The 17,400-nt window shown below is 34.5% G+C and overlaps 2 protein-coding genes across 3 annotated transcripts; one reads left to right on the top strand and one right to left on the bottom strand.

Annotated features, from left to right (window-relative positions):
* The first annotated feature begins 2,168 nt into the window (after positions 1-2,168).
* On the top strand, positions 2,169-9,692 carry LOC105626313 (glutamic acid-rich protein). Of its 2 annotated transcripts, XM_012207613.1 has the most exons (8): positions 2,169-2,339; positions 4,991-5,264; positions 5,898-6,185; positions 7,222-7,544; positions 7,761-8,004; positions 8,379-8,667; positions 8,762-9,053; positions 9,124-9,692. In XM_012207613.1, the coding sequence occupies exons 1-8, from the start codon at positions 2,169-2,171 to the stop codon at positions 9,283-9,285; spliced, it is 2,043 nt and encodes a 680-aa protein (XP_012063003.1). In that variant the 3' UTR covers positions 9,286-9,692. The 2 variants fall into 2 exon arrangements, 1 of the variants encoding a protein (XP_012063003.1); XR_001046529.1 differs by lacking the exons at positions 2,169-2,339; positions 4,991-5,264; positions 5,898-6,185; ... (1 more) ...; positions 7,761-8,004; positions 8,379-8,667 and having other exon boundaries at positions 8,926-9,057.
* A 2,488-nt stretch (positions 9,693-12,180) lies between these two features.
* LOC105626314 (jmjC domain-containing histone demethylation protein 1) lies at positions 12,181-16,617 on the bottom strand. Its single transcript, XM_012207614.1, has 7 exons — positions 16,567-16,617; positions 16,147-16,426; positions 15,395-16,082; positions 14,983-15,307; positions 14,589-14,883; positions 13,461-13,756; positions 12,181-13,188 (listed from the first exon to the last, which is right to left on the bottom strand). The coding sequence occupies exons 1-7, from the start codon at positions 16,615-16,617 to the stop codon at positions 12,181-12,183; spliced, it is 2,943 nt and encodes a 980-aa protein (XP_012063004.1).
* Between the last annotated feature and the right edge of the window lie 783 nt (positions 16,618-17,400).

Below are 17,400 nucleotides of genomic sequence, written 5' to 3'. Positions count from 1 at the left end.
TTATATATATATATATATATATATATATATGGACATATTTTATATATAATTGTATATAAAATATGTCAATTTTTTTATATAATTATATATAATTATACATGAAATATTTTTTCCTAGGAATTTTCGTAATATTTTGATTTAGCTTCTTATTTGATGAATAAAAGCAAAATAAGAAATTTGGAACTTTTATATAAAGTAATCGTTTATAAACAATTTAGATTTGTATTTATAGCACAATAATTATAATAACATTTAATTGACCGTGAGTTTGTTATGACCAAATAACTATGTAGATTTAATTTATTATTACTCGGATTTGACTTCTAACACATTTCAGATGAGAAATTCAGAATTAATAACATGAGATCCAAAAGAGAACGCTAAGCTAATGTTAATAATAAATATTCATGAAACATTGATAAAATATTGTTTCTAAAGTTCCAAAGTAACATTCCAGCAATATTTTAGTATATCCTGAAGTATTTTACAGAAAATGTAAAAACGATATTCATGATTGGTAAAATATTCCATTTACATATTGTTCGGAGGATATTCCACATATATTCCGAAAAATTATAATTCTTTCAGAAAAATATCATAGGTCCTGAATTAATTTTTAAATGAAATTAGACTGTCAAGAAACACATTTCATTTACTATATGAAATAGAATAAAAGACGCAGTATTTCGCCCGTGAAGGTGTCTCTAAAAGAGTGAATAATGAATTATTTTCCATTGTATTTTTTAACGTTGCATGTGTAATATTGACTTCTTTTCTTTCTTTTACTTTATTATTTATTATATTTTAATCATGATTGTCCTCTGTTACTTAATCTATTATTTATTTTCAATTTTTGTTGACGATGTATACCTATTATATTATAAAATTACTGCATTTTTGCTGTTAGCCCGAGTTTAAAAGATACAAAGTCATGTTTTCAATCTATATAGCTTTGTAACTGTGTAACAACGATTTCTTAGAATGTATGAAACTTTTTCATTCTTAATCTTCAGCAGAATGCATATAAATGTACGCGGAGTTTGAGTTTTTGTTCTAATTTCTATTTGTTGTTATTTGTTGAAGATGACTTAAATTTGAGCCGAAATCCGATCTATTTAATATTGCGCAACTTTGAATTTGTACAGATCATGACTTTATGAATTATGAAAATATTCTTATTATATAATTTTGCGCATTTCTTATTACGTTTCTAACACTCCGTTTTAATTTCAATTCTTATTTGATTTTAGAATTACTGGGTCTTTTACATGGAATAAATTATTACCTTTCGCAATATCTTCCGCATAAATTGTTCTTTTGGATCCTTTAATTTCTCGTTTTGACAACATTGATTAAAATATAAATCGGAAAATCGTCTTATTAAAATCCGATTCCATTAAAACGAATTTCATCTGTTTAATTGTAAGTTGCTTTCAAGATTAGGAAACCACGACTTGACTGACCCTGAAAATCAATCGACCTTCGTAACTGGTCATGATCGGCGATTGCATAGTAAACAGACGCGGAATGCGTCGCAGGACGTCGACGATGCGGAGAGGAGGTGATGGAGACCTCGACGAGCGTGTCGCCGAAGGCGTCCTAGAGGGAAGAGGATCGTTTTTCTATTTTGAGCTCATGTCTCTCGATGACGTCACACGGACGAAAATATCGTACGGTTAGGGAGGTGCAGTCCGCCTGTTGCGCGTCCAGGTCTCGATCTTTCCCGGACTCGCGCAAAAATTCTCGATCCCGTCACGACCCCGCAGTAATCTTTCTAATTGAACGAGAGAACGAGAGAAAAAAAACATAAGAACGCGGCAATCGGTTTGTCGTCGCGATCGCACATCGATGATTGTTCGAGGATCTTTCTCCGAGAAGGTGTAGCCGCGATAGGAAACTGATCCCAAGACTCGCGAGAAGTGATCGCGCCAGAGATCTCACCCACGCGTGATCCCCACCTATCGCAGTCCTATCGGTCCAGGAATCTGTCAGTGGCGCATCGTGTACGTCCTCGGGAGGATCGTTTTTTGGAGAACAGCGTGAACGAGTCGGAATCGCACGAGCGAGCGTGAATCACATCGCCGCCCGTTCAACGAGACGTCTCGCGACAGCGTTAAGGGTAGGAGTAAGATCATCCCCCACTGCAGTGAGAGAGGACGCTCAGCAGGATGCCCGGCGCCGGTGGTCAGCCACCGCAAAGGACCACCTTTCGACCGCCATGGGTTAAGGATGGCCCGAATCCATTGCCCATGCCCACCGCGCCCTGGACCCTCAATTCCCGTAGAGACTCTAAGCCGAAAACTGAGGAAGTTCCGGCCTTCACCCAAGTTACCTTGAAGGTTGGTGTGAAAATTTCAAAGGGTTGTGATATCTTTTTTTCCACGATAATCGATAATTTTCCACGATCGCGAGATGGGCTGCTCGTAAAGAAATTTTCGTTTTTTTTAGAAACTTTTTGGAACAGCTTTGTTGTAAAATGTCGAATCATTCTAATAGCTTTATGAAATATTTTATTATTTTTCGATGGATTTCTGGAGTTAAACTTTTTCGAGTTTTCGTAAAATGATAAAAAAAAGAAAAATGAAAAGATAGAAAGTAAGGAATTGTTCGTAATAATTTTATAATCAAATAATAGTATATTTTAAAATAAGTTAAATATTGGCTGATTCATCTCATTTATGTATAAATTATGAAATAAAAATTAATTGAAATTATTCTATCGCATTTGAAGAAAGCAATAGATTTATTCAAACACGAAAATCGCAGCTTCCATTTGCTCTGGAATCGAGTAACATGTTTTGTTTCTAACAAAGATAGAAGTTGTATATGCAACTTTCGCAGTCTTTTTCCATTCAGGTATTAGGTTTCAAAGTCAGCGGACTTTGCTGTACTGACCATGATATTAATAGCTAGCGTGGGTGTTTTGCAACGAGTAAGCGTGATAAACATTTCGGGTGGCACGAAGTTCCACACGATCTGTTGTATGCAAACAGTACACTTTGATAGTCTATCCTAGTCCCGATTTATAAACTCAACAGTACTTTATAAGTTCTTTGTAGAAAAATTTACGATAAACTAAACAAAACATCTTCATCATTACAGGGAAAGTGGTTAAATTCAATATTAATTTCCGAAATGTGATTCTCTATTAAATAATTAAATTGATGTAGATTGTAGATCGTGCAAAAACGCGTTTGCAGTCTGCTCTGAAATTATACATATAATCTTTGAAGATATTTTATAAGAATGACTTGATGTAGAAATTAAATTAAAATACGTCTAATTACAGTATTTATTTATTTTCTTCTGCGCATTCATTTAAAAAAATTCTCAGGATTACTTTCAATCTCCTGGCGACAAGCCACGTAAAATCGCAAGATTGTTATCCAATATGCAATACGCGCGAAATTATGATTATGTATGAAGATTTTGCGCAGCTTAATATTATGTTACTATATCGTTGACTATTTTGAATACATTTTATATCATGAAAAGAACAGATTAAATTCAGATGGCAGATTCATTATTAGTCGAGATTTGTTTCATTATATTAATTGCATAATTCTTTATTAAATTTTATCATCATGAATAAAGATAAATAAATTATTTACAAGTTTTCAGATTATCTTTTTCAATTCTTGATTTAATAATTTTTTATTTAATTTTATATTGTCTCTCTCTCTCTATATCATTGTTTATCATTTATACGTAATTGTTAATATATCGTTTAGAAGTTTAATAATAGTAATTATAAATTTAAGATATGAGTATTTATTAATCGCAATTGATTGGATCATTGTATTTACAATGACAAAATAAAAAACATTATTCGAAAAATTGCGGAACATCGCTAGTTCATGGCCGTTCGTTAAAGTCTTCAGACATGCTGCACGTGTTTGTCAATTGCGATTTCGTTTTTCTCACGCGAAGGAAAGTGAGATTCGTCGTACGCGTGCCCGCATATAAGCCTCTGGGTCACGATTATTTAAAGAACACGCGTTTCTATTTCAAATGGCTTACCAGCTGTGTCTTCCGTCAGTTTCTTAACGCGTTTATACCGCGATTTCACTTGGAACATACTCGAAAATCGCGAATGCAATGTCACAGATATATGTTCAAAACGGATTTCGCGGATGAGTAATGTTTTTGGCTGAACAATTTTCACGGAAACACAAGAGAAGATAATAGATTCCTAGTCGAGAGTGACTTAAAAATTTAACGGCGATTTTATGAGAGCTTTATTTTCAAAGATGGAAACTCTGCCTCGATGACGATCGAATCATTCGTGACATCTCAAACTTCAATGTGAATTATTTAAAGCCAGTAGAATGAACTCTCTTCGAGACTTGCCAAGAAAGTTCTTTCGATCTCTTTCTCTCTCTTTCTTTCTCTCTGTTTTAAATAATCAAGAGAAGAGGAAATGGAGGGAGGACGAGTCTTTCTTTTTTATTTTCAATCGCGACTACTTTATGTGAGACGTGCGACGATTATTCTTTCGTATTCTTCTCGACGTGACGCGATAAAAAATCCTAGAAAAAAAATGAATGAAAATAAACAGCGAGAGAAATTGATTTGCGTCGCGAAAATGTGACAAAAACATAAATTGTGAAGAGACGTTGGTGCCAGTAATCGTAAAAATGTAAATGATTCATTGAATTGTGGAATTCTTATCGGTGGAGTGAAAATTAAAATTATTTAACATAGTTTTACTAATTTAATAATAGATGTTGAAATAGGATATGAAAAAAAAGAATATAATGAATAAAATATATAATAATTTCGTAAAAAATATATACAATATAAATAAGTATAATTATTATCAAATACAGATTATATGTGCATATAATTAGATATTATCTGCGCATAAATATTTTTAAGATTAATAAATATTTTGGTACTAAATAAATTAAAATAAATATTCCTATTCTATTTGTATTATTAAGATGCTATACTATAATTAATCAAATGTTCTTCCTTCTCGGTTTAATAGAGTGTACCGAAACCCGCTGAACCGGCAGCACCTTCGTCAGATGGTTTACCGCGTAAACAAAGCAAAATTACGATAATACCGAAGCAGCCGAATGAAAAGATCAATGAAAAGATCAATGAAAAAATTCCGAGTGGTCGACCGCTGCCAACGAAGCCGCGCGAGAATGGACGACAGGAGCCAAATTCGAGACCGCAACTCGAACGACAGATCCGAATCGAGAAATCTCGATCACGAGGTGACATTATACCACTTTCAAAGAGTGAGAGTACTACAGGTACGAAAGGCGATTATCGCTGTTCCTTTCCATAGATTCTGTCATTTACAATGTCCGACTCATTTGATCCTTTCAGATTGTCAGTGAACTTTCTTTACGCAATAGAATAAAATCGGAATGGATTCTGATCGGAATTATTCAATTATTTCTTAAATTTTTATTGTGTTTTCTAGTGAAAACGGAATTCTGATCGAATTCCGACTTTGTCCCATAATTGATAAATGCCCAGATAATCAAATATTGTAGAAACGTAGAATTAAGAATAACTTTAGTAAATAAAGCAAAGTAAGACTTATTTAATAATTTTCGTTATGAACAAATGAATCAAAAGATATTGACGTACATGAATAAGAAATAACAATATGTATTTATAAAACATCACAAATACTGAAAGAATTAAATCTGACATAAAGTATCCCTTTTTTATTTCAATAAAATTTGAGGTATATTTGCGGAATAAGTAAAAAAACTAAAGAACACACATCTATCCCTTAATTGTATCTATTATAAAATAATTGTATCTATTATAAAAAATGGAAGATATACTTACACACTCTATTTTATACACAAATTATGACTTTTATGCATTGTGATATCACACTTTTTTAAATAACGAGAACCTTTTATGCCAAGGTGCACCAACTTTATCGAAGAGTTCGTCGCGAGCGAACTTTCCACCACCACCACCCCCGCGGCCGCCACCACCACCACCCAGTCGTACGATTCTCAAGGACCTACCACTTCTCAACGAGGATCAAATGCAGAAGTTGGAGATATTGAAATCCAGGCCGAGGAAACGGCCAGATTGGGCTAGCATGATGAAGGAAGTCGAGAGTGGCAAGACGCTCAAACACGTCAAGTGTAACGACCGGAGTGCGCCTTTGATCGAAAGAGTGAACAAAGTCACGGCCGATCCAGCAGGTGATCATCGAACCCTCTTCGATCCTCGTCTGATGCCTACTGGACCGTATCTTCCCCCCTTATAGAAAGTGTCCTCTCCTTAGAAGAAGAGAAATCGTCGTAGAGAGAAAGACTGTATTTTGAGAAGCTTCTCTTCCTCCGTTTTTTTCGTGTGATCGTTTGAAGAAACGTTGGCAACATAATACAATCAATTGAATATACAAACAGAAATGTCGATTAACATAACACATCCTGCCGCGTTTCATTTGTAGCGCAAATAGTCAGCAGTATTGTTCTATTGTTATGTCGTCACCTCCTTTCAATGTTCCCGAACTACCACTACCCGATAGATGAGCCACCGTTTATCCATTGTTAAACTGTTGGACTAATTAAATTGTTAATTGATTATTGTTAAATTAACTGGTGTCTTCATGTTTGTCAATGGGTCTACCAATATTCCGCTTTCCATTTTTTCTCCTGTCGCATAAATGAGCAAAATTTTTCGCTCTCTGAATTAACGTCCTCAACGAGAAATAAGAATGTCAGAGTCGGGTGTACTCATCGTACTTATTAAAAATGTATGTTGATGCGTTAAATATCAATCAATAGTTTTCATAAAATTTCATATGACGCGTCTGTCAAGCAGTGTTCTTTAGAATACTTCTTATTTATTATCCTTTCAGTCACAAATAAATTTCAAAAGAAATAAAGTGATAATTATTATCAATATTCAGAATTAAATGTCTAACGATTTCAGATTTTAAGACAAAAAACACAATTTTATTTTACGATTTTAATTTACATATATTTTTAATGCTATCTTTTTTAAAAGTTCTAATATACTGTATATAATGTAAAATAATGTAAAACTATATTTTTATATTATGTTTCGAAAATGTATATTTTTTGTTGCTATACAAAAGATATTGCGATAGTATATTAAATATTTAGTATTATGAAGCATGAAATATTTAGTATTTTGTATTTTTTCTTAAAAGGCAATGGAGAGCCAGGAAAATATATGTGTTTTTATGCTAATCGATTCTTTCTCTGTTAGGCAAGGCCCACTTCGTATTCGAATCCGAAAAGTCGAATATGCACAATCAGTTGCTGAAACAGATTCAACAGGGCGTGAAACTCAAGACTGTGAAGACGAATGACCGCTCAAAACCAATACTGGAGGGATTAAGAAAATTCCGACGACAAATGACCATTGAGGAGCAAATTCAAAAGGCTGAGGAAGCGCCCGTAGAAGAAACTATTCAAGATGAAATGGATGATATTGATGCTGTTAGAGATGATTTGCAAAGCACTAAGCAGATGCTCGCGATGGAACTCAGAAATAAAGAAACCTTAGAACGGGACAATAAACGATTGCAGGTAATTGGACTTGATTTTTATTTATAAAACTTGATATTTGGTATTTTAGGAAAATTTCAATAAAATTTATATTTACTTTATCCAATCCTACTTAGGATCTTATTTCATAATCTTATCTAAGTAAAGCAAATTAATATTGACCTGCTCGGAAGGAAGAAATCGAAGGGTTAAAGAAATAGTTAAAGATCATTTTTTATAAAATAATTTCATGTGCAGGCAAGAATTTTGAATCTCGAGGCAGAAGTAGAACGTATCAAGTTACAAAAGAATACCCAAGAAAACAAACAACAGGATGAGAAACTCACGGAATCTTTGAGGCAGGAAGTGCAGCAAGCGAGAAAAGATGCAGAAAAAGCGGAGAAAGAATCAGTCATCGCCGTCGGGGAAAGAGATAAGGCTAGAAACGAATTGGAAGAAATGAGAAGAATGTATGCAGCGTTAGAAAAGCGTATGAAAGCTGGTGCGTGATTAAGAATGTATCCGCTTTGCTAAAAGCTAGTGATTTATGAATTGCGTACTTATCTGAACTCATCACACTCTGCCTATAATTGCTTTGAATTAATCGCTTTTCAAGCAAAATCTTATTATCAATTCTACGCAAATCATATCTATTCTTATACTTTATATTAATGCTTCTCAAAAAACATCAACTAACAATAACATAATTATTGTTAGTTATAATTTCCCATTTAACAGTATAACACATTTCTCGTAATATTTATGTTGAATGGAAAATTGTATTATTAACTAACAGTTATGTTACTGTTAATTGCTAGAGATAAGCTTATATTAATCATATTTCTTTGCTTCGCTTTTCTTTGCTTTGCTTATCAGAAGAAGAGCTTACGCCAATTGAGCCGATAGTGGAGTTAATAGAGGATTGGGAAGACCTAGGATGGTACGATGTTGCAGGAATGGCATTGGCTGGTTGTCCAAGCGCGAAGGACATAGCCAAGATTGCATCACAAAAGAGTATAGACAAACAGGATATTCGCAGCGCGAGCGAGGAGGAAGAGGAAAGCACAGAAGAAGAAGAAGAAGAAGACGAGGATCCTAAAGTCGGAGCAGAGAGACGTGCGCAAAGAGAGATCAAGCTTCTCACTTCAAAAATTAAGAATTTTATGTAAGTGCGAAGATCTATATAAATTACAGTGAGTGATCATATTTATACATTAAATAATATATAAAATTATATACTAAATTAACTATATAAATAGAGATAAAGCTGTGAATGCCAGGAAAGAGAGACATGCGCTAAAAGAACAGATCAAACAGCAGCAGAAATTATTGCTGGAAGAAAAGAAGAAATACAAGCAGCTGCAGAAGCAAGTGGACAAGATGGCGAAACTGATGGGAGATACCGATGACGAAGAGGAAGAAGTAGAAGAAGAGGAAGAAGAGGAAGAGACGGAGTCTGAGGAAGAGTCAGAGTCTGAAGAATCAGAGGAAGACGATTCTGAGTCTGATGACGATCAAGCACCTATTGAGAAGCGCAAAAACAATTTGCAAGTGAGTTGTGGTCGAAAATATCATGATTGAACTTTTGAATTGCATTCCTGAACATCTGTTTCTTTTTTAGAAACGTGTGACGAAACACGAGGGACGACTGGCAGCCTTGAAAAAGGGTAATTATTTGTTGAAAGCGCAGGTAGACAGGATCAAGGACAATTTAATGAAGCAGCGAGAAGATAGTCTCACCCTGCAGGAGGATCTTGATTCTGTCTTAGCCGAACTAGGTTAGACTAAAAAACAGCCTAAGCAAAGAATATTTCCAAAGAATGTATCGTATGCAAATGCACATATTAAAATATAGACAATTGTATGTTACACACATATTTTTAAATAAATTATTATTATTGATCGAACGCGGAAATTCTCGTAACAGCTTACTAAGGAAGCGAATTTCTTCGATAAAATAATAACTCTATGTATGATTCTATTCTAAGTAAGAATTTAAGATGTAAATATTCAAGCCAAGGACTTGAAACATTTCCTGGTGCTTTGAATATTGATTGAATGAATGAGTTTGATTTTTTCAATTGTTAAACATGAATTTGCTGCTAATAAAGTAAAATAAAATATATGTATATCTAACAAATGCACTTTGTTATCGCAATAAAACCATTATTGTTTTATTAGCAGAATAAATGGTGTATTTATAGTGAAATAATTTATTGCTTCGACAAAATATTTAGCAAATAAAAATTTGTGTTTTTAGGAAATATTTCTGTTCACATAACTAACGAAAATATGCAGTACTAGCATATGTTTCTTTCATATAAGCCATCGTAAACTATACAAACTATACGAAGTATTAGAAACATGTTATCTATATGTTACATTTTTATCTTTACGTATTTTAAGAAATGCTTTTTTTATTTCAGAGAAAATTTTATCCATGTTGGATGACTCTGAGTAGGTCTTTAAATACACAATCACAAATAATCGATCTTAATAGATTTTTGCGTTACATTTTGTTTTTCTCCCTTCATTTTTTCTCTTCCTTTTTATGTTTTATTATACGTTATTTTTCTTTTGAAATGGAATATAATGTAAGTATTACGAAAATATAACTGCTATATAAACCAAGTATTGACTATTAATTTAATTTTAAATAAGCTAAATGTAGATAATATTTATGAATTTTCAAATAAAAAATTATCTAACATATATCATAAATTCGATAGTTTTAGAGAAGACGTGTATTTATATTATAAGAGAGACATATATTTATACTTTTTTGTTTAGAAAATTCTTTTGTGAAAAACTAATCGGACAAGTTATTCTGGTTTCTGGCAATATAAATTCTTTTTTGAAATTCTTTCGAGCGAAAAGTTCTATTCTATTTTAAACTATAAAATTTAAATTGAAATTGAACGAGAGAGAGAAAAAAATTGATCACCTTTTACAAATCAAAATTATATTTGGGAATCAGAGATCGCTATGGTTGTTTATGAATTACATGTATTATACAATGTTTTACATCGTGGCGATTTCGTTCTTATTTTAAATTGCTGCAAAAAAATTTAATTATATAAAGAAAAAAATACTTTTTCTTTATACAAGAACGACTTTCGCTCGCGACAATGTCTTCAACGCAAAGATAGCGACACGCAAAACTTGTGAGAACGGTGTTTGCTATCTTCTTTAAAATATTGTGATACAAATGATATGATCACAACGAATTCCGTTGAACGCACTGGAAAACAATAAAGAAAATAGACAATTTCACGAAATGCACGATGGCACTTGAGTCAATATCTAATTCATCATTTTTGTTTACATAAAATCTTATATAGAACACTTAAAAAAGGGATGGAAAGGAAAAAGAAGTATAACTGAAATGTGCATATATATAAAAAGCAAATATATATACATTGGCTTGCACAGAACATCACGAGATGAATTCAGGTCGAAAATACAAATTCAAAGCATGTACATGCTATCTTCGATTATCACGTAAAATCACCGAACTAGTGTTACAGTAGTTTTCGATACACATGTTTTGACGCATGCTGCGAATAAATGTAAATATACGTGTATGTGTAATTATTGACGTCATTTTTTGCCATGAATTCTCGGGCGAGGTTTGTTCAAACACTCGTGCAAAGAAAATACTTATTTCCAAGTATTTTCTATCTTCACAATTTATGTGAACAATACTGTTTCTGATGTGAACAATGATTCGACAGAATTCTTACATTCATTTTCGTACATTTTTTTCTTTAGTATATGATGTACCTTTGCAATCTGATGCTACATAACGTTGAATAAAGAAAAAAAAAAAGAAATATTAATAAATTATTAATATCTTTATGAAATATTTAAACTACAAAAAAGAAAGAGAAAAAGATAATAATCCAAGAAATTTTATTATTATTTCGCACTATTTATTTGCAAAATTTTAAGATGTAATTAAGCAGAATGAATTTAATTCAAAATAATTCAAATGTATTTATATATACATATCTGTAGTTTATGTAGCTGTATATGTGGACACGAGAGATATTCCAAATTAATGAATGTTCTTTTGATGACAAGTTGGAAGTTAATTTTCTGAAATAAACTTAAGATGCTAGATAAAGCATAGAAATAATGAACTGTTCTTCATTTTAATAGAGTTCAATAAAATTTGAATTTAAGCTTTACTTACAAAGAGATATAAAAAAATTACAAAATTGCAATAAATACTATTACTTCCTCCGATATTGTTGTAAAGGAAAAATGTGAATAAATCAAAGTATTTATTTCGAAATGATATTCAACAGTTTTGGAAAATATATAAACATGGTATATTTATGTAAATCACACGATCAAATAGGTAAATATTTACAATAAGAAAAAAGAAAATAATATAAGAAATCCAAGTTGTGAAGAAATCATTATTGTTAAAATTGTGTTTGGTCTTCATATCAATAAAAATAAATGTTATCCGAATAGACTATCATGTCCTTTCTGTTATATTATAAGGTTCGTATTGTAACATTGCTTAGAGAGTCTCTCGTGTAAAATAAATAATCGCTGATCGTAGCATGGTGTATTGTATTATGGCTTTAATTCTTTGCAAACGATGATTCTTACGCGATGATAACCGGATTGCACTGAACATTAGTTCGTGTGTAAGCGCCATGCTTTTTCACGTGTCCATAAAATCGGTTTTAACCTTCTTCTTCTCCTCCACCAGCTTAACGTCCGTTACATGCAAATTATGTTCGCTTTTAGCAGCAAACTTGATGACAGCTTGTGTTGATACTTGGGTTGTGTGTCGCAGATCCAGCCGTTTTAATGCCTTACATTTCGCTAGATGATCGAGAGTCGTTTCAGTGAGCAACTTGCAATTTGCTAGATTCAGCGACGCCAGATTTGATAGCGACGTCAAATGCGCTACTCCGGAATCGGTGAGCCTGCCAATCGAGGAAAGGTCTAAAGTTTCAAGATCCGATAATTGCTGGACTATATATCTCACTCCTCGATCCGTGAGATCGCATCCGGCTAAAGATAAATTCTTGAGATGTTTCAATCGTGATGTTTTATCGATAATGCCAGGTCTTGAATCTGTTGGTGAATCCAGGATTTCTTGCAAAACAGTATCATTCAAAGAGGTAACATAACTCAGATTCAGCTTTTCTAGAGGCGGACAGCTGCATCTTTTCAGGGCACGAACACCGGCCCAAGTACAGCCCTGAAGAGACAATGTTCGTAACTGCGGTAATCTTTCCAACAGCCAAGCTAATTGCATCTTATTGATGTTGGTCCAGTCCAGCAAAAGACACTCGGGTTGTCGGCGGACAATAATCGTCAAGTGTACGGAACGAAGGCTGTAGTGCGACATGTCGAGTTTCTTCCAAAGACTGAAATCTGTACTGTATCTCGCCCAGGTACGGCAAACCAAGGCACAATTAAGCAGATCCTTTATACTGAGGAATCTGAATATCGCAAGCACTGCTGTCTTGTTGTATACCAAATTCTGTTCGTTTTCGCCATCCGTTTCTTGAATAGGTGGTGGCGGTGTTGGCCTAACCACTACATGCGGCCTTACTAAAGATCTGCTGCTCGAGGCAATCAACTGCATAGCTAACTGGGTACGTTGCTGAGTCATTCTCTGTTCACCTTCGGCTGGCTCCCCGGGCGAATCGTTCCACGCCTGAGGAAAATAAAGCACGCGGAATGTATACAGCAACGCTCTATACAACGCGGCTTATGCTTATCTGGAGATTCAATTGTGAAAATATGTAAAAATTATTCTAATGCAGACATAAAGAGTGTTTTTCATTTAGTGACACAAATCCACACAAACCGAGTGTCTTTGTTATTCTCTGAACGTCAAGAAAGATAGAATGTTTGTATCGATATGTGTCACTAAATAGAAAACATCCAAGATCATTTTATAATTTCTATATAAAAGAATTTACATACGTCGTTAGGATCAAGCCTCGATTGTTTACTCGGTGTCATAGCTCGTTCAGAATCTGTCGTCGGCGCTGAAGAAGCCGCACTGGATATTGATAGTTTTCGCGTACGACCCCTTGCGTGACGCGGCCGACAATCCAAGTTCCGACCTCGCTCAAAACACTCTGGACACTCCCAACTATTCGGTAAATCATCATTGACAGTTATCTCCTTGGAGTTCAAGCCTATACACTCTGGATGTACAATGTCGAAGCAGATTGAACATTCCATTAAAGTAGATGGTGTTGTGGGGAAAGATTTACCTGCAATTATTTAAACATTCGATTTATAGAAAAAAAAGGGGGACAATGAGACAATAAAATTTCGAAACTGATTTTGTTTTGACACTCTCTCATAGTAAATTGTTACTTTCTATCATTGTGAAGCTTGAAGCCCCCTCTATACTATTAAAAATTTCATGAAATATACTTTTAGACAACTCAAGTGTCTCTGTATTCTTTTATCCTTGTTGTTCGCCTAATGTTAAATAAGAATAAGGTGATACAACAGGGGCACCCAGGTGATGTTTCCGCAGCCTTAATATACTTTTAAGTTACATAATTTGAATTTAATTTCATATTACATTAAATTTAATGTATTTATAACTGAAAAGTATATTTGTGTAGGTATACATGAAATTTTATGTATTTTTCATAAAATTTTATGAAATTTAACATACATGTACATATTCATTACATTGAAGTAACTACTGTAACTTAATTTTCAATTAAATCATTCATACTTTTAATTTCGTTCATAATCATGAATTTTATTTGCATGTAAAAAAAACATTTCAAAAACAGTATATCTACATGCCAAGGCTAAACATTATCAATTGTTTCAGTCATTGTACAAATTGGTTCATATAAAGGCGTGTTACAGGAAAAATGAAACGTGCACATACATACAATTTACATATATAATGTAAATCATATGAAGATTTAGAATATAAAAATTGTTTAATTTACTAATATAAAATTATACTGTGTAATAATAATTTTTATAATATAGTAAAGAAAATATTTTTATAGTAAATAAAAAATTCTATATGATTTAGAAACTTAAAAAAAAAAAAATATTGCAAATTACACATACCCGTTAATGGTGCAGGTGGTTGTTTCCAGCCATCTAAACGACAGACTTTACAGGATGATGTGACGGGAAGCATAGGTCTAAGACATTGGCGCATGAGGCATGTTTGTTTAGCGCGACCGCTGCCTCCGAATTTGACCATGTCTTGACAAAATACGCACTCCCGACAGTCCTGTCTAGTGCAAGCTTCACATTTCTTACATCTAGTACGTCTCCTACGTGGAAATGCTCTTTCGGACTTGTCCGAGTGATGTCTTTGCGATTTTACAAAACCTTTTCGCACTACTCTCAAGCGTTCCTGAAAAAAAAGCAAGATAAAGTAAATTAGATAAGAAGTATTACTTATTTCAATTAAGTTTCGATTAAATTTCGATTTAATATAGTGAAAGATAGATACCCTATCAACAATAGTCAAGGGTGGTGGTGGAGGTAACACAGGATTGCCTGTCACTGCCGCTTCTGGATTATCGTGTCTATGCTGCTCTACCAAACATCGAACATCATGAATAAGAGCGACTGGATCACGCATTAGTTCCGGAACGTTCTTCTTGGTTGACGGCAATGAATGCAGATACATTACTATAGATTTCAAGCCATGCAATTCGAAATCCGTTACATGTACATGCTGATGATGTTGCGGGACTAAGTGTTGTCGCTGTGATTCAGATATATCCAAATGACTTCTACCCAACAGCACATGCACATATCTTTCGAGAACATACCTGTGAAAATACATAGAGCTTTACAATACACAAGACAACATATATATCATACTTAATAATAACACAAAATGCATTATTCATTCTTACCACAACATTTCTGTGAAGAATGGATATCGAAATTTCTGTGGTACTTTTGTATGTTCCTCTACTTGTGCCACTTTCAATTGCATTTCTATACCGAAACTATGAAGGAAATTTCCACCAAAGACTAAAGAATCCTGAGGAGTATATACCGCATGTATCCAACCAGTTGGTATAAATAGGGTCATACCAGCCGTTAGACTTATCCTGCCACATTTATCTACCATATCACCAAAGAATACATCTGACTGTTTGCCACTCAGTACCCACTCTTGATAGAGAGTCAAGTTTTTTTCAGTGGGTGGAATTAGCCAAAAGATTTTTCCACCATGCAGAATATGATACCACACGCTCGTACCACCAAAATCGACATGAAAATCAGTATAACAACCTTTTACTGACATTAAGCAGTATTTCTGTACTTTTGGATACATCATATCTTCTAAAAGGTTCGTAGATTCCACCTGAGATTCCTTCAGATGCCTTGGCCATACTACATCTACCCAATCTACTTGTCGTACTAGTGCAGGCGATTGTACATAATTCTCTAACTTGGTATGACTAAATTCTAATGAGATCACATTCAACAAGCGTTCCTTGTTGGGATCTTCGTAATACTTTTGCCATTCTTTCATAGTCATATCTTCATTCTTCTGAGTATTAACGTCCATAACATCCAGTACTCTCTTAGAACCTATTGTATAAATATTATTAACATTTATCGAACACTGTCTTTTTCACTCATATTTGAGACTTACCAACGCAAGTTCTGACATCGTTAACGGAGAAGTTGGAGCTGGGTACTCGCAAGCCCAGCCCGGACTTATCCCTAAACAGCAGTGGTATCTGCAGACCATGTTTCTGCAGATACGTTAGATTCAGCTCCGGCCCGGTCATCTCACGAAAGAGGCCACTGAAGTTGCTCAGGTCATACCTCTTGGCCTCAATCTTCTCATCAAGTTGAAAGGTCCTGCGACCCTCAATTTCTTCATCACCTATGGTCCAGTCGTCCGTATACAACTTCCTGGTTCGCTCGCGCTGTAAGATGACACACGTGTAATGAGATAACACGTGGACCGTACCGCTCGAGGATTACTCGACGCGGCATCAACGTCGGCGTCGACGTTGTCGTCGGCAACGATAACGTCCAGCCGAATTCGCGCGTGCTCTTTGTTTACCAATTGGCGCCTCTTTGGCAGCGGTGCGGAGTCGTCGGCCATTGCGGACATGCAATCAGAAACGTATCACCGGAATCTCATCGGGTACACGAGTGTCACTATGACGAAGGCAAGAGGGACTCACGACTTACGTTAGTATAATTATATACGATGCGATTTGTTATGTATTATTTACATGTTAATCGCAACGCGTCGGTGACGCCGCACGAAGCATGTTCCTCACCCGTGTATACTTTCATTGAGCGACACTACGCCATTTTCTTGCCGGCCAGTGCTGCCAACTTCTCCGCCCTTCCCCTCCTACTTCCCGCAGTAACAGTCTACATTTCCGAAAGCGCGCATGCGCACTGCGTGTCGTGAAGCTCTGGAAAAGTCGAAAGGCGTCTGAAAGCCGGGGAGAGGCGAAGTCGACAAAAAACCAGAAAGAAATATCACTGCGCAAAATATCGGTTTATGATTGACGATTTTGCGTTGTGTCGAATAAGTCGTAAGTATATACGTATCTTTGATTGCTATCATCGCTGACTTGTAACGATGCCATATTTGAAACAGCATCCTGAAAAAAATTTCATTTTAGGAGTTATATGAATCTTAGGGCTGTGCAAGACTGTGTTTCAAAATTCACTGCGAGCGCTGAAAATCTATAGTTTATGTTACGTATACTATATATTTTCAGCACTCAATTTGAAACACAGTCCTACAATACACAATAGAACACAATGAGAGTCATAATTATAATGATATTATGATGTCTCATTGTGATATATTTGATATTTGAACTTACTTCATAAATAAAATCACGATAATGGCCTTTGATATTATTACGATTTTTAT

This window comes from Atta cephalotes (genome assembly GCF_000143395.1).
Source record: "Atta cephalotes unplaced genomic scaffold scaffold00005, whole genome shotgun sequence".
Lineage (NCBI taxonomy): Eukaryota > Metazoa > Arthropoda > Insecta > Hymenoptera > Formicidae > Atta > Atta cephalotes.
The sequence above is the reverse complement of the archived record's forward strand: the minus strand, read 5'-3'. Positions and strand labels throughout refer to the sequence as shown.

What these genes read in the sequence shown, in the direction of transcription:
- LOC105626313 (XM_012207613.1), top strand. Translation starts at nt 2,169, where the DNA reads ATGCCCGGCGCCGGTGGTCAGCCACCGCAAAGGACCACCTTTCGACCG. An exon ending in TCACCCAAGTTACCTTGAAG is followed by an intron (nt 2,340 to 4,990) that starts GTTGGTGTGAAA and finishes TCGGTTTAATAG; the next exon opens with AGTGTACCGAAACCCGCTGA. An exon ending in AAAGAGTGAGAGTACTACAG is followed by an intron (nt 5,265 to 5,897) that starts GTACGAAAGGCG and finishes TTTTATGCCAAG; the next exon opens with GTGCACCAACTTTATCGAAG.
- LOC105626314 (XM_012207614.1), bottom strand. Translation starts at nt 16,617, where the DNA reads ATGTCCGCAATGGCCGACGACTCCGCACCGCTGCCAAAGAGGCGCCAA. An exon ending in TTCTTCACAGAAATGTTGTG is followed by an intron (nt 15,308 to 15,394) that starts GTAAGAATGAAT and finishes GTATTTTCACAG; the next exon opens with GTATGTTCTCGAAAGATATG. An exon ending in CGAGGCTTGATCCTAACGAC is followed by an intron (nt 13,189 to 13,460) that starts GTATGTAAATTC and finishes TATTTTCCTCAG; the next exon opens with GCGTGGAACGATTCGCCCGG.